Here is a 22,668-nt window from a genome sequence, read left to right as displayed (position 1 = left end):
GGATATATAGTATTTTTGAAAACAATTAAACAATGAAAAACACTGCCAAAGCAAAAAGGAGCAGAGGTATCATTAGAGCACAGTGGGAAGATGACTACAGCCTCACCGCTGTGCTCACTGGCTACAGACTGCACTTCCCTCGCGCCTGAGGCATCCGCCTGGCCTGCGGGTGCAGAGGCAACAGTTAGGGTAGTAATTACACCCCTCCCTGTTCCTGACCTACCTGCCCCCACCCAGTCCTCACAGCAACCCACCGAGATGAGGTCATTTTTCCCTGAGTCACGCAGTTGCCGTGGGCAGTTCTGGATGCCAGAGCCAGCCTGTCTGGTCCCGGAACCTGTGCACTTTCCATTTCTGGGCATCCTTGCCATCTATTTCTTTATGTACCTGCACTTCAGCCTTTGTTATTTCATTCCCTTCTATGGAATTTCCAATGATTTTTCTTCTGCTACATTGGTGTTATGTTCCTTCCAAGCTGAAAAGCTAATTTATAAAATTGCTTGAAAGTTGCATTTTTTGTTAACTAAATTAACAAAGAGTCAGTGCATTTCCTCTTCTCCAGCAATTCTTCTCCTCTTGACCATTCTGAGAATTTGGTCATTATAAACTCGTTCTCTTTACTGTGCATGCATTTTCCTCGCTTTAACAGATTGACTTTATAGTCTAAGACAAAACAGAACACCAAATACGGTTGTGTGCTCTCCTTTGATAAGTGGTAAGTGGCCCCAGTGGTGACAGGGAAAGAAGCAATCGGTGCAGGCCCCAAAGGGTCCCCACGGAGCCCCGCCTGCGGGCCAGCTGGCACGCTCCAGCCCTTCCCCCATGAGGAGAGGGATGAAACCCGGAGCTTGGCCTGCTGCACTTTCTCCATCGGACCAGAGGTTTAACCCCAGACCTAAACCTTGAGAGGAAAGGTGATCTGTTCAAATGTTTTCACTTACTTTCGACTCTCTTCCTTTACTGTTCTCACCCTCTTCTTCTCTTTCTCACAAAGAGACTGACATACCAATTTGAAGATATTTTTTTATAGTCTCTAATACTTTGCGCTGTAAGTAGAAACTGTTAGAAATGGGAGAATAGTAAGGAAAAGAGAAGTGTCAGGAAATATGAAGTCGGAAGACCTCGGCCAACAACTGCTACATTGCCCTGTGTTTCCGTGGGTCCTTCAGCGCTGTCTGGGCAGAGGGCGTGAGGGTCTGCACTGGTAGAGGTGAGCCAGGAGCCAGACAGCGATGCCATGCGGCTCCTCCCCTCCTTATACACAGACTCATCTGGTGGAAGTAACGCATCAGGAGTGAGTAGAAGAGGCATCAGGCTCCAGAGGGGGTGGGAGGAGCCTGTTCGCCAAGGGCTCCCACAGAAGGAGCAGCCGGTCGTGGCTCACCTGAATCTTTCATGGGGCAGAGGGCGCACTGCATGCCCCAGGCCTCGCCATACAAACAGCAGCACTCCGTGTACGTGGTCTGCTTGCTCACGAGAGGCCGGCTGCACACGTAGTCCTCACTCAGGTGCTCCCAGCACAGGTCCTGGTAGACATCGGTTTCTTCGATTTGCTCTGAAAGGGAAGAGGCGGTTCCATGACAACCGCACCATGATTCCTGCTGCATAAATGCTGTTGTGGAAGCCGGCGAGGCTCAGAGTTTCCAGTCCCTATTTCTAAGAGTGACTCCCAAGTAAAAGTGTGATCCATGGTCTTCTCATGCATCAAACCTGTGTTGTGTCCAATAGGGTGTCATTTCCATCAGCTGGAGTTCAACCTGCTCATCGTGTTCCAATGATATCCTTCCCTCTCTGGCTTCTGTCACTGCATAAAACACCCCACTCTCCTGCCTGTCCTTCATAATCCTGATGGACTTCTCATTCTTTCAATCTTGGCTTTTCCACATTCACTTCTCTGTCAAATCTTCCCACTCCTTTCTACACAATAGTTTTTAAATTCAGGCTTTCAGACCCATCTTATCTGCAAAAGCCTTGAACTAGAGACACTTCACCCTGGAGTCTTCCATCCTAACCTTTCTACCTTTGGCGGATTTCGTCCAAAGCAGCCCCCTGGTGTGATAACGGACTGATCAATTCTACCAACTACCAGTGGCAAAGCAGCCACCCTTCAGGGATGAACGGGGGCTCCTACCCAAGGACTTTGGGGCTCTCCACCTCCTTGTTCAGCTCCACCCTCCGTTCTGCCCAGCTCTACCTATGTCCTCCAGTGCAATCTAGGAAACAAAACTGTTTTCCCCTGAACCTGCGTCTTCCCCAGCTGCCTTTGAATTTGAGTGTTGATCAGCCCTCAGGCATGCAACAGCTGTTGTCTGCTCGGCCACTCCATATTCTGTTGTCCATGATATGAGTATATTCAGGGTATTAAATCCCCAATGTACATACGTACGCATTTGATGATTTCTCTGAGCATTTCATTCTAATTATTTCAAAAATACCCATGGAATCATTTTTTTCTCTTTTTCCGATAGCTTACATTTCAGTCCAGAGGAAAACATTATGATATCTATTAGGACACAGGCTTGCATCTCATACCCAAACATACCGTGTGACTCCGATGGCCGTATGCATCTCTTTTCTGAAGCGTCCAGGACCATGGGATGGGTGCAGAAGCAGCTGTAGGAGCCCTCCGTATTGACACACTGGCCGTCGACGCAACTGCTGGGGTCTTGGCACTCATCCAAATCTGCAGAGAGAAGAAAAGCTGTTGAAGAAAACCAGTCGTCACTTGCACCTCATACACCTACCAAACTTCACCCACTGCTACATTAAGTCAGATTCCAGGGGCGCCCAGAATTTCACACACTACACGTCATTATCCAAAGAAGAGCAGTCTGACTGTGAAACCTGTGAAGCTGTATTGATTGGGAAAATGATATTGCCGGGCTGACGCTGGCCTTCAACAAAGAAAGAAAACCGTTAGCAACAGGATGCGCTTAGAAATGTAAGATAATATGCTCTTTATGATGGTATTAACGTTATTTCTTTTTGCTGCATTTTTCTGCCAGGTGTGCATGGTTTTCTGCTTAAGCATCAATGATGGGTTGGTATTGAAGAACGACTTTCACCTGCATGGTGCGAAGACTGAAACAGGGGGCTCCCTGGGCCCTGTAGACACTTCCCCTAGACCAGCGGCATGAATTATAATTCCACGCTGGATATTAACTCTTTGAAATCTACTCCAATAGTCATATGGTGGCTTTTTATTTTCTTAAATCTTGCTCACACACACAAAAAAATTCCATAAAACCCTTACAGATCTTTTCAACTCATGATTCAGATGCAAACAACTGCTCTAATATTACACGGCATTGCTTATTTTTTCCACCAGTTTATTTTCACAGCACCCTGCATTCCCCTCCGACTCACCGAAGCACTGCAGTTTGACAGGGTCGTAGTATGTCCCCTGCTTACAGTAGCATTCATAACCAGGCTGGGTGTTCAAACAGTAGCCATTCTTGCAGATTTCTTGTCCAAAAAGTAGGCACTCATCCGCATCTACGGGGGCAAAATGGAGCAACAGAACAAAGAGTTGGCCCCAGTCTTTCAGTTAAGAAGAAGCTTCATATTAGATTTTGTGATATTTATAGTCTAAAGATGCTTAAAGACACAGCAACACAAAATTCTTAAAGTTGGGACTAATCCACAGAGGTAGAAATATAATTGGGTTTTTCTGTGCTATTTAAGAAACAAGGTCCAAAACAGCACTGGGGAAGGCATATTTGTTAATATGGCTTCTTGTATGCTCCCTTGTGTTTGATGAAATCGCCTATAAAAGTCTACGAGGGCACAACAACATTCTTTGAAGGAGATGCCTTTTAAGAAAGGTGCCTTTTTTTATGTGCACATTAAGGCCCATGAACTAGTTGGGGATGAAGAAAAGCTCCTGATAAGAGTTTGATGGACTTGGATGAGTCTTCACTGGTGATAATGATAAGCTCCTGAAGGCACAGTTGCTAAGGGTGTCGGCAGACCACGCCCCCACAGCACCAGCGCTCCCTTCTCTTGGTGCTGAACTGCAGAGGCAGACCACGCCCCCACAGCACGTGGAGCGTCTGTGGATGCGCAGTGCTGACCTGGAGATACCGGCAACAGCTGCCTGATCGGACCGGAAGGACTCAGTGATTTCACAATCCACGTGGAGAACTCAGTATACTTTCAAACAGTGTTACCTATTATTTTTATTTTATCAGTTCTCATATTTTAGAGCCCATGCCATCCAGTCCCGGTTTTAAAAACTGGAGATTCCACAGATGAATTGCTCCAAGTTAGACAGCTGGAAAATGGCAAAGCCAAGCCCCAATACGTGGCTGTTTGGATCTGAATCTAACGTTCTTCCAGCCACTTACAGTGAGTGCTACTAAGACAGGGAGAGAAGGAACTGCTTTTCCTACAGAAGAGGGGATGACTCCATGGTGAAATCTAGGCTTCATCCCACAATATAAAATGGAGTTTAACTACATTCCTGCAAAAACGTAGTATGTAACTATTTGTGAACTTAAAAAACCATTAAATACATATCACCAACCAACTCTTTGTTGTTTGGTTGAACTAAATCATAATAAATATATTTTAAAACACAAAGGGAATTTCTTATCCAGCTACTGAATTATAGCATATTATTAAAACACTCTCTTTCCAAAGAAGGTGAACAATAAAAAATGTTTTCAGTCTGTTTTCCATCACTTAGCAGTTTTTAATATTACATTTTACAGAAAAAAATCACTTTATGTATAAAAGGTCTTAATATTTTCATCATGGGAATGTCAAAAGTGAGTGGTTAATGAGGAGATATTCACACATGTGGCTTAAATTTCACCAAAATAAAAAGGCTGCATGTTTGTTTTAGAATTATAGACTAATAGCACTGAATATATAAAACACATCTACTTTTGCTTTCTTCTTTTCCATTCCTTATTATGAGTCTGTGGCCATCAGTAAAAGATCCTAAAAACAGTAAGATGAGTTCTAACAAAGCAAGAATTTTGGCTCTGTGGATGACTATTAAAGACCATGATGATCAAATGCATACAGTCTCAACATAAGACTTCTAATATCCTTCTGGAATAGAAAAATAATTGATTGAGGACAGCATTCTGTGTCAGGTACTTTTCCATATACTATCTCATTTAATCCTCACAGTAACTTCTGCGTCATTACTCCGGTCAGAGATGGAAACTTGGTCAGGTGACAGCCTGCTGCCAAACAGCCTAGCAGGGGTGTCAAACTCATTTTCACTGGGGGCCACATCAGCCTCACGGTTGCCTTCAAAGGGCTGAATGTAATTGTAGGACTGTATACATGTAACTGCCCCTTAACTAGGGGCTGGGCGCTGCCACTGGGTAGAAACAAGGTGCTGGGCCTGATAAAATGAGGTGGGGGGCGGGTTAGGCCCTGGGGCCTTGTGTTTGCCCCCCCCCCCGTGACCTAAGGATTCTAATTCCCCACACAGCTCCACGCAGAGTCCGAGGGGGCTTCCTTCCAGTGGTACAATAAAGGCTTTGTGATCACCTCCCTCGGCTCAGAAGAGCTCACATTCTGCCTCACCCAGCCTTGCCTTGCTGAATGTCTCATACACACACGTAGCGAATCCATTTCTGCTCGACTCTGACCTTTGTAGTCGTCACCACCAGCTTCGTAAGAGGACTCTCCGGCGGGGACAAAACCTTTCCCTCTGGGACACATTTCAGTGAATTCAGCTGATTTCAGGAACAACAGGGGAAAAAAGAAAGAAGTTGGAAAAAAGAAAAATCATCAACATCCTACATCAATGTGTATTTTAAATTTGGTTTTGCTTTTTCAAGGCTTAGTAACTTTCAAACAGATTTCTCAATCCATCCTGGTTCACTCATATTTTATCTCCTCGTGTTTTACTTGGTGGTGTGACTTACTTCTCCTTCACTGTGGTCGCTAGTATTTTACAATTTTAATAAGAATCCATCAAGCAAAATCTTAGCTTCCACCTACAATCTCTAGGTATCAATAACACTGTATTGCTGTTATAAAAACGCTGGTTTTAACTTTTAAAAAATGGGAGAAAAGTGAAGTATCCTCTTGCCAAAATACAATGCAGAATCTAACTGTGCCAGTGTAGTCAGTGATGGAAAGAACTTCAAGAATTCGTGCTGAGGTGTGATGAAGGTGATCTTTCCAGGTCTGAATGGAAGTCACTGTCAGGTCATCTCACTTCAGTGTGAGGATGGCAGCCACCAGTGACCGTCCGCGTCTCAAAGCTTCCCCCGAGTAACCACAACGAGACCACTCCAGCCCCACAGGACCACACCCGAGCACGGGACCACTGCTTAGCTGACTCTTACCCGTGCCCACGACCGGGCAGGGGAAGATCTCGCAGTTGTCCCCCCACCCGGCACCGGAGGTACAGCAGCATTCGTGTTTGGTGACGTTGGGGGCCAGCACGTTGTCACAGAGGCTCGCGTCATTGAGGTTGTAGTAGCATTCTTTCTTTTCTTCTCTGGGCTGCTCCACCTCCACGTCTAAACAGAGTGGACAAAGCAACAGGGGTGTGAACGGGACACTCAGACTGCTTGGTCTCGCAACAGAGCAGAAGACGCGGCGGTAAAGAAGGCCGGATGTGACGGAGGCGTTTAATGTACCGACAGCTGCTTTCCACCTTTCTGTGCGATCCTTCCACTTCGAGATACAAATGCACTGGGATCCTGAATTTTGGTGGGTTTCTAACACCCCCCCCCCCGCCACGAGTGCAAGTCTGTCAAAATCATTTCCTTTTACGTTAACCAAACGTAAATTCGGTTAATTTACTTTATTCTTATACATTTGGCTCTGAGTAGAGTTTCCATACTTGCTTTCTTGCCAAACATAGGGCCATTCTTTACTGAACTATAACACCTACTTAAATCAACAAAAATTTTTCCCAGCACCTGACCAGAGATGTGGGGCCACACGTGATATTTAACCCTTAGATGGGTATTTGAACCCACCATGGCCCCAACAGCACCAAGCAGGAGATGGCGGCCAGAAAAAAGAAACGCTGTAGTAACCTGGAGTCCACAAAATAACCTTTCGTTACTCAAAGTCCAACTGCTTCAACTGCTGCAAACACAAGGCTTTGAATGAAATAATGAGTGTCAGGTAGGCCTCAAGATAGAAGTTCAAGGCTGGGTTCTAGTTCTGGCTCCAGTGTATCCTAGAAGAAAATACCTTCTGACAGACTCAGTTTACCCTCTGTGATAAAAGACAAACGAGGTGATGTGACGGAACACAAGCGATGGGGACACAGTCCACCTGTTGCAGACAATACCAAACAGGGCAGCCTCGCATGGTGGGGGGGGGGTCTAGGAACAAGTCTGTGAGTTTAAGAAATGAGTAGTATTTCGTGACTAAATGGCAAGTAACCTAATCCCTTCCCGACCATAGGTCATGGAGTTCAAATTACAGCCGACGGTCCAGTTAGAATTTATCCAGTGTTTAGTTCATGCTATATTAAATAAGAAGCTGACCACCACCGCCACAACTGGTTAGATGAATTCTAATGAAGTTTTCTTCATGAGAACGGTGCTGCTTCCAGATTCCCGGACCAAAGACACTGCAGGGCCAAAGGGAAATGCTGACCCGTGAGGCTGAGACTTCAGTGTCAACACCATTTTTCGAAGTTGTTAGATAATTACGTTAGGAAAATATAATGAGTTATTTTCACAATAGCTTTCTATATATTTCTTTTGGCAGCATCAGGTTGACTGTGGAAACTTGATTAACATAGCAAATAACAACGGTGTTTTAAAAACGTAAGTTCATAAAGTTCTCGGAAAAACAACTGTGCTTTCTTTCCTCTTCGGGCACGAACAACAAGCAAACAGCCGTCTGACACCCACGCCACTCCCGGGACACGGAGAGCCTGAAAGACCCCCACAGGCTCGATTCTGGCTCCCTCTCGGATTAGGCTGCCTTTGACGCACCGCAGCTTGGACGCCAAGTCAGTGTTAATAGCTGATGACAAATTCAAGCCTAGAATAAGTATCCAGGAAAAAAGACGAAATGCTGATTCCTACGCAGCAGCGTATGAAGCGGTTTTAAATCATTTCCTTGTGTGTGGAGCTGGATGAAACCTGCCACACCCTCCTCTCGCCCAGGCCTCACACGCACAGAGGAGAGCTCCGGGCTGGCCCCACGGACCCCCGCCAGCTCGCTCCCCTTGGGCTCGCTCCCCTTGGGAGGGGCTCCAGCCCTCGCACGTGGAATCATCTAGGAAAGCTGAGGGGAGGTACTTTAAATGATTACTAAATCAATCATGAACTCTGGGGAATATTTCATAAACAGTCCCCCAACACCTGTGAGTCAACTGACACCCTATTTCTATTAACAACTGAGCTCAATTATTTTATACAGTTGGATTACAAATGCAGCTAGTTATTAACGGATGTGCTTAGAAGTATCAATCAGGTCAGCAACGCAACCAGTTTTACCAGTCAAGTTTACGGTCTGTGCTAAAAGATGGCTCAATTACTGGCTTTTTCCCCCCTTGTGTATAAAGTTGTAAGAATATCACGGTGTTTATTCCAAAATAGAATATGATACCGTGGTCACTGAAAACTGCTGTACATGTAGGTAATCAAACTATAGGCTTCTGAGTGAAAGCATTCAAAAATTATATCTATATTAAACAATGCTTTCTTCAGCGTCCGTTATACCCACAGCATAGAAACTAAGAAATAAAATGATCTTTTTCCCCCTTTTTCTTTGGAAAGAAATCCACAGGTTATTGCAAGGGAAACAATCAATAATATCATCGTATTATTCTGGTTGCACATTGGTTGTTTCAAGTTTTTCTTTCCCAGCAGCTAGAACGTTCAATGTTTACACAGCTGAAATTGAGGGTTAGTCCGGCCCTCATCCGTGTTTGGAAAGTGAAGCAAATTCTTTTTCAAAAACTGGTCCACAAAGGTCATTCTGTGAAAACCTACAATTTCCTATCTCTCTAACCTTTAAACAATGAACTTCCTAGCGCATTTTCCCACTGGGGGAACATTTGGATCAGTAAATACGTGTGTGCGATTTCTTTGAAGAATCTCTGTATGAGTTTGGGGAGCTGCTGCCAGGGGAGAAATGTTTCCACTGGAAAATAATTTTAAAAGATCAATGGTTATGAAAGGTGCCAAACATGAAAGTTATACGTCTTAAATACATTATAAATGAGATTAGCTGTATACATATGTCACAGACTTCAAAGAAATATCTCATTTCTCCTCCAGTATTTTCAGATTTGAATTTCCAATCTGTATCAAGAAGTTGGCTTAACATCTGTGTCTAAACAGCAATTTGCATTTTGATCCAGGGGGGTATGGTTGGTGAACAGAAGTTCAGTTTTCGGACCTTTTATGGAGTAACTCCATGAGACACGTGGCGCAGGTAAATAGAGCATCCTCAGCTCCCAAAGAGGCAGTTCAGCCTGGGCCCAAAGACCCAGGGCTTAGTGCTTCCCAGCCTTCTTCTAAGAAGCCCAGCTTCTTAGCATCTCAACTAGCATGAGATTGTTTTGCTTTTTCTTTCTTTTTTTTTTTTCCTTTGAGACAAACAGGGAAGGGGCAGCAGACAGTTCTTGCAGGTGTGGATTCAGCTGCATTGCCACTGAGTGTGAGTGGGTGCCCTTGGTCTGAATAGGAAGGCGTGAGTTGGAGCTGTGGGTGCTGTTTCTGGAGCTCCTAGAAGCTTCTGGAAGCTCCTCTCTCTGAGTTCGTCAGATGGAAGAGGGGGTGGTCGCTTGCTTACGGGATTTAGTCTTTCCCCAAGTGTGTCTAATTTAGCTTTGCTGCTGGGGTCAGGAAACGTGGACCATTTTTTGGTTAAAGTGAACCTGAACATTCTAGGTGGGTCTCTGTCTTTGCCACCTGCAATGTGTTCTGAAGGCTTTTCTGAACTAACCCTCTGGGACAGTCAGGGTTATGACAATGGCCAAAGAGGAACATCACAACCATGTGAGAGTAAACAGTGTCCCCAAATGAAACACCTGCCTGCCACTGTCCTGAAAAACACAGCAGCTCAGGAAACTGCAACTGCGGTGATCATGTGCAGTACGTTTCTTTCAACAGAATTACTCAGGAAGCTTTCTTCTCTTTTTTATTTTTAAAGTCACCACAGGCATGTTTTTATGAGAAAAGGAATTCTAGTGTAATATTCCAAGGAGGAGTAACAGAGAAGTTGGCAATTCCTGTATTCCTTTTATTCCCCCCCTGGTTTCCTAATTCAAGGACTTGGAAGATGAGATGTGTGTGTGTGTGTGTGTGTGTGTGTGTGTGTGTGTGTGTGTGTGAAGTGGAATTCAAGGGAAGCCATCAGTGAGTTTCAGAAAATAAACACGGACAATAAAAATGGACTGAAGATAAACAGATGCAAAGAAAAAGAAACACTGTAGATTGGTGGTAGCCTCAGATGGTAAAAGACACGAAAGGAGTCAAAATAAAGGTTAGAGAGCAAAACACAAAATACTTTGAAAAAGATTTCTCCACAGTTACCCTCTTTAAAGAAGGGAACCAGGTGGTGCTGGGAGTAGTAGTCCTGGGCACCTAAGCCACACTGTGGAAGAATGGGGCGAGTGAGGCAATCATGGCGGGCTCCCTGGAGGAGTTGACAGTTGAGCCAAATTCTTGAAAAATAAAATTTAAAGAGACTGACCAGCAAATAAGGCGTGATAGGGGAGAGGAGGAGTAAAAAGCACAAATGCACTTAGCTCTGTGTGGGTAGAGTGGGGTGAGGGGATCCTGGGTTTGCAGAGGGGGTCACAGAAGGACTGAGAGCCCGAGAGAGAGGCAGGAATGCATCGACACGTGAGCAGGTGAGAGCTGCCTTTCTGACCTAGGTGCTGGTTCGAAGTCAATGCCAGTCTGTCTGTCTGGGAGGCCTCTGGGCCCCACACTTCCAAAGCAGGTAACAGTTACTTGCTGGATAGAGTAAAGGTTGTTTTGTTCCTGGTTTTCTGGTGAAGAACTTGGAAGAGAACAGGAGGAGTCTGGAATAGGACTAAGCTGGGGAGAAGGCGGGAGGAGAAAGTCTGTGACTTACGGAGGTATTACTAGAGACTGGAAATGCGAGGGTAGGAAAAGTGGGCAGTGAGAGAAGAGACTCCTGGGAGCAGAGTAAGGCCCCGCTGACAGAGGAAAATGGAAAGACAACTTGGCACAGTGGGAACAGGACGCACCTGTGGAGATGGAAGCGCACAGACATCACAGCGACACCAGACCCATCGCAGACGCGTGCGCGTCGTGAGGGCCCGTGAAGAGGACCACAAGACCAAACCCACGTTGGAAGAGGCGTGCAGAATGTTCAGAAACATTTCACAGAAAATGTGCAAACTCTGCCTCTTGAGACTTTTTTTTTACAGCAAATTCTATGATACAAAACGCATTTCTAATGCAAATGTGTACATGTCTCTTGTAGAATGAAGATGAAATGGTTTGGTTATATAGCCAGAGTCTGCCACTTTGACCTATTTATACATCAGTTCGTTGGAAATATCGACATCTATTAAAAGCTCAGATGTCATTTTAGATACTATAGGTAACAAGCAGGAAAAAAATTCACAAAAGTAAAAAAAGCATGGTTTGGTAATTAGTAAATTCTTCTCAGTGTCCTCTTGGAATGTGAGACGAAATCTGACCCAACTTAAAAACAAAAACAAAAACAAATGAAAAACAACGAGCACATCTTCTTCAGCCTGACCTGCATTAATGGTACAGATCCATTACAAATACACATTAAGACTGTGAGTTTTATGGCATTTTACAGTGTCTGCCTTCTAAATGATGTAGTCTCACTGTCTAATTCTTTTTTTCCTCTTACCAAAGGTAATTTTTTTCCCATCAGAAATTATTTTTAAAAAACTTTGTTAATTGATCTCACAGGTTAACTAAACACATTGGAAAAAACGCCCACTCCGCCAAATACAACAGTTGAATGATACTGTATGGCTTCCTGCCTTCACGAAAATATGCACACACACAGCCTGCAGTGGCCCTCAGTGGGGAGAGAAACCAAGAACACTGGGCTCAGCTGTCAGAACCAGGAGGGGGACTGGCTGGAGTCCCCTGACAGCAGGGCAACACCCCTTTTCCTTCCGGGGCCCCTCATGTCGTGACCAAAGCTCACGGAGGAACCACCCCCCACAAACAGCAGTGCGAGTAGGTGACCCCTCATCTAAGTGTGGCCCCTCTATGTCTTTGATACAATGAGTAAATGCTCTCCTTTTACACAACCAGCTGGGAAGGAGATGGTGGGGTATGCAAGGGACACGCTCTCCAATGTGGGGAGGCAATGTCACTGAACAGGTCCTGGGGGCTGTCACGGGTCAGGCCCGTACTCAGCTGTGAGCTAGGTTACAGGGGATGCAAAGAGGCATGAGACAAAGAAAAATGGCCATGTTGCCCCACTTCATGGATTTGAACTTCATGCTGTGAGCATTAGCAAGCAGCTGAAAGTTTAAAGAAGGACACAGGCAGCAGTGGGGCAGGAATCCGCGGATGGGAGAAGCCAGGAGGGAAGTCGGGTGGCGCAAGCGTGGTCCGGGGAGGAGGGGCTGCAGGCCTGGCCGCTGGGGGGGTAACAGAGGAGCAGGGAGGGAGGCGAAGGGTGCTACTGGGGTAGGAATGGCGGGTTGTTCTGATGGCGTGGAAGGAGGGGGAGAAAAATTACATACGCCTTTACATGTATAATATGTAAAATCACATATTACATGTGGCTGATGTTGGGCTCTTAATGAGTGAACGCGGGGAAGTAACAGGCTGGGGAAGGAGCGGAAATTAACTTGGTTTGGACAATCTCAGACAGAGGCACTCACGAAACACCCCAGGAGAAAGGTCCTACAACTGGAAGCTGGAAATGGGAGCATGGCACTCAGGAGAGAGGCAGGGGCGAAGGTGCCCACATCATACGGGTAACCACAGTCGGCTCAGAGAAGAGGATGAAATGTCGCAGGAGAAGAATGCAGAGTCAAGATAGAGCTGAACAGTGTCTCCCCAGGACAGCAACATTTCAGGAATGGGCAGCAGATACAGAGTCTGCAAACAGATGGGAAAAGAGCTGCCCAGGAAGTGGGAGGATACGGGGAGGAACACGGTCCCGAAATCAGCCGGCAGGAAAACAAGGGGAGGGAGGACCAGAATCCGTTGTCATCATTTCTGAAGACAGAGCCTGCGATGACCAGTGGCGTTAGCATACAGATGCGCACTGCTGACGCGGGAGCAAGGAGTGTCCCTCAGGTGAAAGGTCTGAGGGCTGAGCTCCCGGGGCTGAGGGTCCAACGGAAGTCAGCTCTGTGGAGGTGGGTGGGGTATGGCTGTCCCTTCAAACTCTGGAGGTCACCATGGTGACAGATTATCCCAGGACGGTGACTCTACGGGGGACTTTCCTTTTTGATCTGTTTTTTGTATTTGCCAGTTTTCTAGGAAGAACGTGCATTATTTTAATAATCAGAATAAAACAAAGAAATGAGTGGAAAGAAAGCCAATTTTTAGAAGAATGTGGTTCCGTGGTGTCCCCAACCTGGAGGAGTAGGAAAGTGGGAGGAGCCCGGAGTCGGGTTCCTGTGCCCTTGCTGCCCGGCAGTGGCTACGGGACGCCCGAGAACATTTAGATCTTCCCTCTGGAACGAGGCTTCCTCACTTGTGAATACAGTAGCTGGGATGGAAAACCACTAAGGTGTGTCTCAGCTGTGGAAGTCTAGGTTCTAGCCTGTGATGCGAGAATAAGCTCTCAAATATATTAGAGAAAACTGACATCTAAGGAAACCCTACAGTGAATTGTATGAAGAACAATTATTTCATAATGCAAATATTCACTCCAATATACATGTTTTTATCATTTCTGATCTTGTTTATTTGCTTTTCTTAAAGGAACACCTATATCGATTATCATGTATCTTTTTTCATTCTTTTCACTATACCTTCTGTTTTAAAAATAAGAATCAGTTTCTACCACAGTCTCTTCTATGCATGAATCAAGGCAGAGAACAACATTTCATGGGTAGGGCTTGAAGGCTGCAGTTGCCAAGACTAAATATTTACTGCTTCCTTTAGAGTGCCCAAGGACATAAAGTTTTTATTGAGCCATTATCACAGGCACTGAGGAAATACGAGCATCGGGCCGTATTTCCTACCCATCCTGCCCTCTTGGTGTGACGAGGGGTCTGGTATGGACATTGCTTGGTTATTTCTGTCTCAGGTGCTTTTAGACAATGCACAGCAATGTCAATTAGTGGCCAAAGGCCCAGGCAGTGAAAAAGATTAGACCGGGCCTAAAAAAAATTAGGTGAAAGCCAAGATGTAGTTCAGAAATAAAAACCCTAGGACACTGAAGTTCAAAAGTACCTTAAAGGTCACCTGGGACAATGACCTGCTGGCAGTGGGTGCCCTCCTGTTTTGGATACCTATAGAGAAACACCCAGTTTCTCTAGCAATGGTTTCCAATCTTTCTGGCACCAGGAACCAGTTTCGTGGAAGGCAATTTTTCCACGAACAGGGATGGAAAGGGAATGGTTTCAGGATGATTCAAGTGTGTTACGTCCAAGCTCACATCCTGCTGTGCGGCCCAGTTCCTAACAGGTCTGGACCAGTGTAGGGTCACAGCTCGGAGGCTGGGGACCCCTGCTAGGGAAACACCTCGCTTTCCTGAGACAGGTATTTGCTGACTGTTACTAGAAAGTTCTTCTGCATTCTGACCTGAAATCTGCCGTCCTGACATCCACCCCTCAGGCCCAGTCTGTCCTCACTATGGTACCTAGCAGCTGGGATGGTTATGTTACTGCTCATTGCTGGAAGGTCCATGGTGCTGGGGAAATTTTATAGCTGAGTCAGAATGTTATCGCCTAAACTGCAAACTTATCCCTCCTTTCTTAACAGTTTTCATAAAGGATGAGATCTGTTAGTCTGTCATGTCTATAATAAAATTAATCTGAATCCTTCCTAAAAACTGAACCCAGTATAACATGCGTTGTTCTGTGTACCAGCAGACTCTAAGGCTGGAATATAACACAAACTCTTTTTATCTAGCCTCCACTTAACCAACTTGTTGGATTAACTGATGTTCTCTCGCCCTCTGAAAACTCGCTGGCTGATGCCCACTGCAGGCGGACTGCTCCAAGCCAGCGGGCCATTCTAGGGCGGATCTGCCGACTTTGATCTTTTGTGTTGAACAGTGCGGCGACCAAGACATAGCTATGCTTATTCTGAAACTTTCTGTGCCAGGGTGTTGACTATTGTATTTACACAATTAAAGGGCATATAAACCCCCAAAATGCAAATGTGAGTACAAGAGCTGTTTCTGGAACGAGTTAAAGCTTTATACAGTTTATTCAGTAAAAAGAATGCTATCAAAAAAGAATGCTTATCATGGATAAGACAACTGTAAAGAATTGAGAAAAACTACAACACTCTAGAAGGATTTTGCACTCATTTACTTCTCAAAAGGCCTTTAAATTCTTACTCTCTTTATTGGTCACAGTGTAGATAATACATGATAGACATAGTGTTTAAAAGACAAGCCTACAAAACCCTTGACATTGAACTTCTACTCAAACAAAGACCTTGGTCCTTCCTCAGACATTGGTGAGTGAATGCACATGTATATGCCTTCAATTAAATTTTAAATATTTAAAAGCTGTGTTATCACTTTTATGATTTCCAGCTTTCACCACCTTTTTCAAAGAAGCGATCAGTTATTGGTGCTGAAGCCAGAAAGAAGGTCCCACTAGAGTTTACTGCTGACCTGTCTCTCAGGACACCGAAGACTCCATTATAACCCAGGTCTGCCAAGAACTATGCAAACGGAGGTATGGTCCAAGCCAGAAATGCTAGGAACTATGGAAATTAGCAAGATTTGCCAGTTAATGTTTAGTCAGATTACACTGATAAAAACAAAAGAGACAAAGTTTTAAGGAGTTTTCAGTGAGCTAGTCCAGTTCATCAAAAGTGGTTTAGATGGTCTCATGATCCCATTAAGGCATATGAAATCTCTAAAAAGTAAATGAGCAAGCCTTAGGACCCCAGACATACACCCTAATCCAAGCTATGCGAACTGAATGAACCATTTCTTCAGATCACTAAGACATTCTAGCAAGAAATATCTGCAACGGAAAGGCCCACCATTTCAGAAGAGCTCATACAAGGATGAGAAATAAACACCCCTTACGTGTTTCAAGTATAGCTCACTATTTTGTTATTTTATATAGTACTTTGCCATTAACAAAGGGTTTTTACATATCGGACTTTTAAAACAAATTCATAAAACTCTGTGAGGTAAATACGACCTTCCTATTTTATAGATGGGAAAATAAGAACTCATAGGTGTTGGATGATATGCCCAAGCTGACACCGCTGGAAATTAGTTAGCGGACCCCAAAACCCCGGTCATTCCAATTTAAATTATTTTTTTAAGTTTGAAAAATAAAGGGAAACACTAAAATTTTCACTCATTCCAAGACATTTTACATATTCTCTTCTTTCATCCATAGATTGCGATTACTGGAATATCTTATTTTTTCACTTCACGTTTTGTCACATGCATTGGGCAGATCTTACCTAATCTCTGTACAGTTTATTTACTGAATATACAGTATTATGACATGTAAATTATTTAAGTGTAAATGACACTACAGGTAAGGAGTTACTCTATAAAAAGAAAGATGAATAAGAAAAAGACCATTACTTAAGGCATCCCATTATTAGCCAGCCAGGTTTTTAAATTATTATGACTTTTTTTGTCATTTGTTTTTGCTATTACAGGTGAAACTAAGGTGAACAGTCCTTTCTCTACTGTTCGGGTGCTGAATCAAGAGCAAGCCCGCCCTCCTGAAGCTCTTCCCCTTCACAATGTTTGTGAATTACTATCTGTTCATTTAAATCTGCACTCCTCCCCTTTCTCTAGTTAAAAATTAAGAGGTAAAATGTGTGTGAACAGAAATATGTAGCTTCATATTTTTCCCTATTATTGCAAAGATTATTTTTCACAGAACAAGTGCACCCCTTTGCAGAATAGTGAAAGCTTTCTTAGAAGCAGTGGATAAATTCAACTGATGTTGAGCAAGAAAGCAAAACGGTCTATGCGTCATTTTAGCTGGCTCTCAAAGGACCATTTAGTCTTTCGCTTTTCTTAAAACACAACCAAGTATAGCGACATGGCATAAACTAAAAGGCTGATCTGGAAATTGATTAATTTCTCTGCAAAAGCATCATTTCTCCGTTTCAATCCATGCCGTTGACAACACAGCCTAAATCCAATTTGAAATGAATGCAAACACAGCCACTCTCTAGGCCAAACTCTGGAAAAACACCTTAAGAAGTCCAAGTGGAAGTCTTTGTAGATCCTGAGAGGCCTATATGTTGCTCCTAATTTAGAGAAGTGTCAAGATATGTTTCTCCAAGGGCCAAGAAAGGAGGATTATGCAACTTAACGAGATGATGCCATATGAAACCCCGGCGACGGCTCTCTGGGCTTTAAGCAATTCCCAGTAAATGTTCTCATCCCTTTGGATGCCGTGCCCTAGCTCACGGCATCTCTGGATTGGAATGCATATTGGCGGCCTTCTAGCCCAAAGAGTCCTCACTCACATCCTAATTCCACTGATAAGGCAGGCTCAGAGAGAGCACAGAAGCTTCCAGAAACAGCATGGTGCCAGAACGTTCGGTTACTCCTTACCTCATTCCTGGGGTGTCTGGCCCAAACCTGTGCAGACACAGATCCCCGAGGGGAGCCCTGCATCCCCCCCACGTGGCACTGTGACTTACCTGCGGAGGCTCGGGACCGGCACTGCCCGGTCATGGGGCTGTACTCCTGGTTCTCGTCCGCACACACACACAGGAAGGAGCCTTCCACGTTTTCACAAAAGGCCTCGCCACACACGCCACTGAGCAGCTCACATTCGTTCACATCTGGAAGAGGGAGCACAGATCAAGTCGGACGCAGGCCTCACTTCTGACAGCTCTTTGTTTTTCGGGCTGTGCCAAGGCTCGCGGTGTTTGCTGAGAACACGGTGATCGTGGTGAGCAAACCCTGCTGCTCCCGAAGGCGGGGCTGCACGGTGTGGTTTGCAGGGAAGGACCAGGGAAAGGCAAAGCCAAGGCTCCAAATTTCAACTCTGGCTTTGAAGGGACACCCCAGAATTGTATGCCAGTGCCCTAGGTACCCTTGGATCCTTTAGTTTTCTCTTCCCTAACTTTTCCACAGGATGAAGTCTTAAGTAACCCAGTTCTTAATTCAAGGAACAGGATCCCCAATGGCACTTCAGAAATCATACACTTAAGTTCGTTTTAAAAAATGGTTTTAAATCCACTTAAATGTCTGGGGCACAGTTCTCTGGCATCCGGAATGTCCCTAATTTAACAGCCAGCATTCAGGTTGTGCCAAGACCCGTGGAAATATTCACTGCACCACTTTCGTCACTCAGGTAAAACGAATTCGTTCAGTAACTTCTCACTGATTTCACGGTGCTTTTGAAAATTCTGTGGGTGTTCCACAGTGTAATTTCTGTCTTGCTAAATGTTTTTCTTCCATACTTAAATATACATCATTAAAAGACAGTCAAGGAATCTACTACTCACAATATGCAAGGGCCCAGCTGTAAAGAAAGGCTGATTTTCTGTTTGACTCTGCCCAGTACTGCGCTCACCTTCACTCCTCCAGAGGAATTTTATTAATGAGGCCCCGCTCCGCAAAGCACCTGACTGGACCTCTGAAAGGCTTTTGTGTTTTACGCATTCAACGTGTACAACGTCAGCCTTCATGGGCACCCTCTGAGACAGTTTATACAAAGTTAAAAGTCTGAGCAGCTATCCAAGTCATTCAGAAAAAAATACCCTATTTTTACCTGCTACGCTCAGTTAATTGAACAAAAAGTTTATGTATCTTGACTTATTTGAATGATTACTCAGTTTTCTATTTCACTTTGTTTAGAAACAGATAAAAACCCAATGAGCTGGGTTTCCCTTGTCAAAGGATATTGTAACATAAAGTAAAGCAAAGAAGTGGTATATTTAATCAACCTAGACAGTCATAATTTAGACCAGAAAAATTGACTTTAGAAATCTGCCAGTTCATATTTATCAATTTTAGGTAAATGTCAAATGGAATGTTCTACTTCTTTCTAGCTGGTATTATTTACAGGGCTACTGAAATCTTTCCCATCAGGCTACATTCATTCAATCAAAAAATATTTTCTAGTTTACTTCAGTTGGCCAGGCACTGGGGGAAAAACCATGCGTCAGGGGGTCCACCTCTTGCCTTCATGAAGCATATAGTCGAGTCAGGGAAACAGATAATCGATCATATAGGCTGTGGCAAGTGCTAAGAACCAAAAGTACAGAGCACTACGAAAGCACAAGACAGTGGACCTTAGAGCAGAGTGGGTTAGGGAAATGACAGTGGAACTGAGCTCTGTCCGCAGGATGAGCAGCTGGTACTAAGAAGAGGTGGAGAGGTGGAGGGGAGGCGGTCAGGAGCCTAGTAGGGGAAACAGCGTGGCCAGAGGTTTGTATCAAGGCTGACTCATCCTAGTTGAAATCCTCCGGAACACCAGTGTGGCCAAGGCACTTGGTCAATATTTCTGAAGGAGTGAATAGACAGACAAGAGGACACCTGTTGAGTTCACTAAAATGATAAAAACTATTTCTTTCAGGGTGGCGTTTTGTGTGCCAAACTGAAACTTCAGCAAGGGTTCAGCGAGCTCATCTGGCTGGTTAGATACGGACACTCACCAGGGGTTTTAAGAGCTGTGCACAGTCAGTGGTTCAGTGTCTGATATCTCAGTAACAGTTCAACATTTACTGAGCACCTACAAAATCGTACAGTCCAGCCGAGGGAGAGAGAAAGTTCTCAGTCACATGGAGCTCGTTGCCTTGCAGAAGGTGGCTGTGGGCTGTACACACGATTGAGTTATTTAAAAAAAAAAGGGTGTAAATTCTGGAATAGAATTTGCTCAAGGGATTCTGGAAGCAGGAGGAGGGTAACAGCTCAGTTTGAGAGTGAGAGAAGGAAGAGGAACAGTGTCTGGGAGGAGATGACGTCTTGCTTCTGGCTTTAGGGATGAGTGGGATGAGTCCAAGCTGTGGCAGGAGAAGCCGGGAGGACATTCCCAGCAGAGGGAGCACGACAGCCAAGTCACTGCACAGTCACAGGAGCAACTGCAAGCAACTGTATGTCCCTGGAGCGCAAAAGGTGAGCAAAGACAGGGTGAGGCTGAGAAGGTAAGCAGGTGTGTGTGGGCGGGGTCAGATCACATGACCCATTTAGTCAAAATATTTCATGAATGTCCGATGACTTTTATCACTTGTATTTTAGTGCAAAGGAGACTAAAGAAGTCACTGGAAGTAGCGATTATGGTAATGTTAGCTTCAAAGTGGTTACTATTTTAAGTAATTTTATCATTAAACTTCCAAACACCTAGTTTTCTTTCCCCAGTTTAATCTGAATGAAAAAATGAACTAATGCTTTTACTGCAAATTTCCAAACTAAAAAGTTACTGGCCCCTCATCAAGCAATTGCCATTTACCAGGAACAGTTATTTTTCTTAATTAAGAATAAAGAAAAAGCCTTGCTATAGGGGAAGTTTTAAATTTAATAGCCATTCTTCTCTTTCCCATTTAGTTGCTCTAAATTGCACATGTGTGTCACACTGAATTTGACCTGAAGACATCACAGCTGCTCAGAAAATGAAATGCTGTGTGTCTTCTTCCACAGGATCACGCACTGCACCGTATATCGGGACACCCGATGAAATTCAAGATTCCTTCCCTCTGTCCGTCCCGGAAGAGTGAAGAAATGTGGTCGCACAACCCAAAGCATCGCTTTACAGCCGTCAGCCCCGGGGACTGAAAGTCCTGCTAACACCTTTCCTTAAAGGCACTGCCCAGGGAGGCGCCGTGTGCAGACAGACAAGCTGCCCACACCCCGCTCTCTGTCTCCTGTTCCGGGAGGGACAGAGAGTTCTGCGCACTCAGCGAAGGGTTCAAACAGGTGTTCTGCTTAGTATACACTTACATTTCAAGTGACACACTTCTATATTTCTTAATGCCCCTAACCTTTTCAGGAGCCACGGGACATTTGTGCCTCGCCCCAAATTGTGTGACAAAAGCAAACTGGGATGAAATTCCATCCAAATGGATGCACTCTCTGCTGTCGTTGATGACTTCGATTACTTTTCCAAGCAGAGGGAGAGACGAAATGTGTTGGGGAAAAAGAAATCTAAAAACTCACCCACACACCCCTGCCCGTCCTGTGGAGCCTGAAAGCCCTGGTAACACAGGCAGCGGAAGGAGCCGGCCGTGTTGTCACAGAACCCGTGACTGTCACAAACAGTGTTGTTTACACACTCATCAATATCTGCAAAAAAGACACAGAACACAGACTGACAAACACCAGGTACTAATGGAGACAGGCCGTCAACACACCGCGATGAGCACGAGATGACCATGTTTACACAGGATGAACTTTAAAAACATTTTACACAGAAATAAAATGTTTTGATGAAAATGTCTTAGTAGACAAAACATTGGGTTGTATGACAAAACATTGACTTTTTCTCAAGAAGAGGTTTTCAAACAGAAACAATGACTGTAATTACCATGGTCAGTATTTTGTCCATGTTTCTGACTCTTTATTTTAAAGGAGATTACCATGTATTCCTACAGAGCTCATATGTGAAGGTATTGTCACATGTTATGATTGTGGTAAATGCTAACAGTTCTATTTGAAGAGTTGGGGGCTGCAAGAAGCATTTGCTTTCTTGGGCAGTGGTTACTCAACTCCAAGATGGCCTTGATCAAGTCTAACCTGAATTCCCATGAAGGGGGAGGGAGGGAAGAAGAGGGATGGGGGGGAAAAAGGAGAGGAAGGAGAGGGAGGAATAAAGGGGAAGAGAAAGTGGGAAGGGAGAGGGAAGGAAAGGAGAAGAAAGAGGGGAGGGAGAAGGGAGGAAGAAAGAGGAGGAAGAGGAGAAAGAGGGAAAGTGGGGAGGTAGGAGGAAAAAGAGAGGGAGTGGGCAGGGATAGAGATTCTGATGAGTTCAGCGGTGTAGCCAGCCAGTCCCAGTTATTCATGAGTAAAGATTTCCTGTCACCAAGTTACAGCCACTCAAGATCCTCAATGTCAATGCTCCTCCAACTGATTAGTCAGCGGCCAACCTGGTAAATTCATTTTGCTCTCTATAAACCTGATGATAGACAGTGGTCCTGGGCCCTTTCCCCACCATTAATAAAAAAAAGTTCTCATAAAAGTGATCTCATTTATAGAGTCGCAAAAGGGCTTTCAGATAGGGTTCTTTTTACCCTTGGTTATTAATTTCCCTTGTTCTTTCATTCCCATTCCTGTTTGTTTCCTGCACGATTCCATTGGCCCGGCTCTCTGTCCTGCCCACTCTGGCCTTCCGAGTCCCCAGATATGAATTTTGGGAGAAAACAAGAAAATGCAATTACTGTATCTAAATACATCTGAAGAAGACAGTGCTTTTGAGTTCAAATAATGAAACAAGAATTACAAATAATAAAGAAAATGACAAGTCAAATTGCACTTGACAGAATTTAGTTTTGGAGAGTTCGTGTTATAAAGTCAAGCTTTTCTTGTTTTAAATTTTTAAAAGCTGAGTCCAAGAAACTTTGTCAAAGAAGATACATTCAATGACTTTTGGCAGGTGCCTCACTTCCCTTCCTAATGTTCCAA

General features: G+C 44.5%; 1 protein-coding gene across 19 annotated transcripts in view; it reads right to left on the bottom strand.

Annotated features, from left to right (window-relative positions):
• The window catches only part of LTBP1 (latent transforming growth factor beta binding protein 1), a 352,163-nt gene that overhangs the window by 24,196 nt on the left and 305,299 nt on the right, over window positions 1-22,668 (bottom strand). For 12 of the 19 annotated variants that reach the window (XM_053667175.1, XM_037146567.2, XM_053667177.1 and 9 more), the window contains 7 exons: window positions 21,208-21,333; window positions 17,745-17,888; window positions 6,315-6,491; window positions 5,610-5,696; window positions 3,367-3,495; window positions 2,543-2,683; window positions 1,385-1,555 (listed from right to left, as the gene is read on the bottom strand). In XM_053667175.1, the coding sequence (XP_053523150.1) occupies window positions 1,385-1,555; window positions 2,543-2,683; window positions 3,367-3,495; window positions 5,610-5,696; window positions 6,315-6,491; window positions 17,745-17,888; window positions 21,208-21,333 (975 nt within the window). The remainder of the gene's footprint in view (window positions 1-1,384; window positions 1,556-2,542; window positions 2,684-3,366; window positions 3,496-5,609; window positions 5,697-6,314; window positions 6,492-17,744; window positions 17,889-21,207; window positions 21,334-22,668) is intronic. The other 7 variants (XM_053667181.1, XM_053667178.1, XM_053667189.1 and 4 more) reach the window with 1 other exon arrangement.

Source organism: Artibeus jamaicensis, unplaced genomic scaffold (assembly GCF_021234435.1).
Source record: "Artibeus jamaicensis isolate MK-2021 breed Jamaican fruit bat unplaced genomic scaffold, CSHL_Jam_final contig_465, whole genome shotgun sequence".
Taxonomy (NCBI): Eukaryota; Metazoa; Chordata; class Mammalia; order Chiroptera; family Phyllostomidae; genus Artibeus; species Artibeus jamaicensis.
This window is presented reverse-complemented; position numbering and strand designations above follow the sequence as displayed.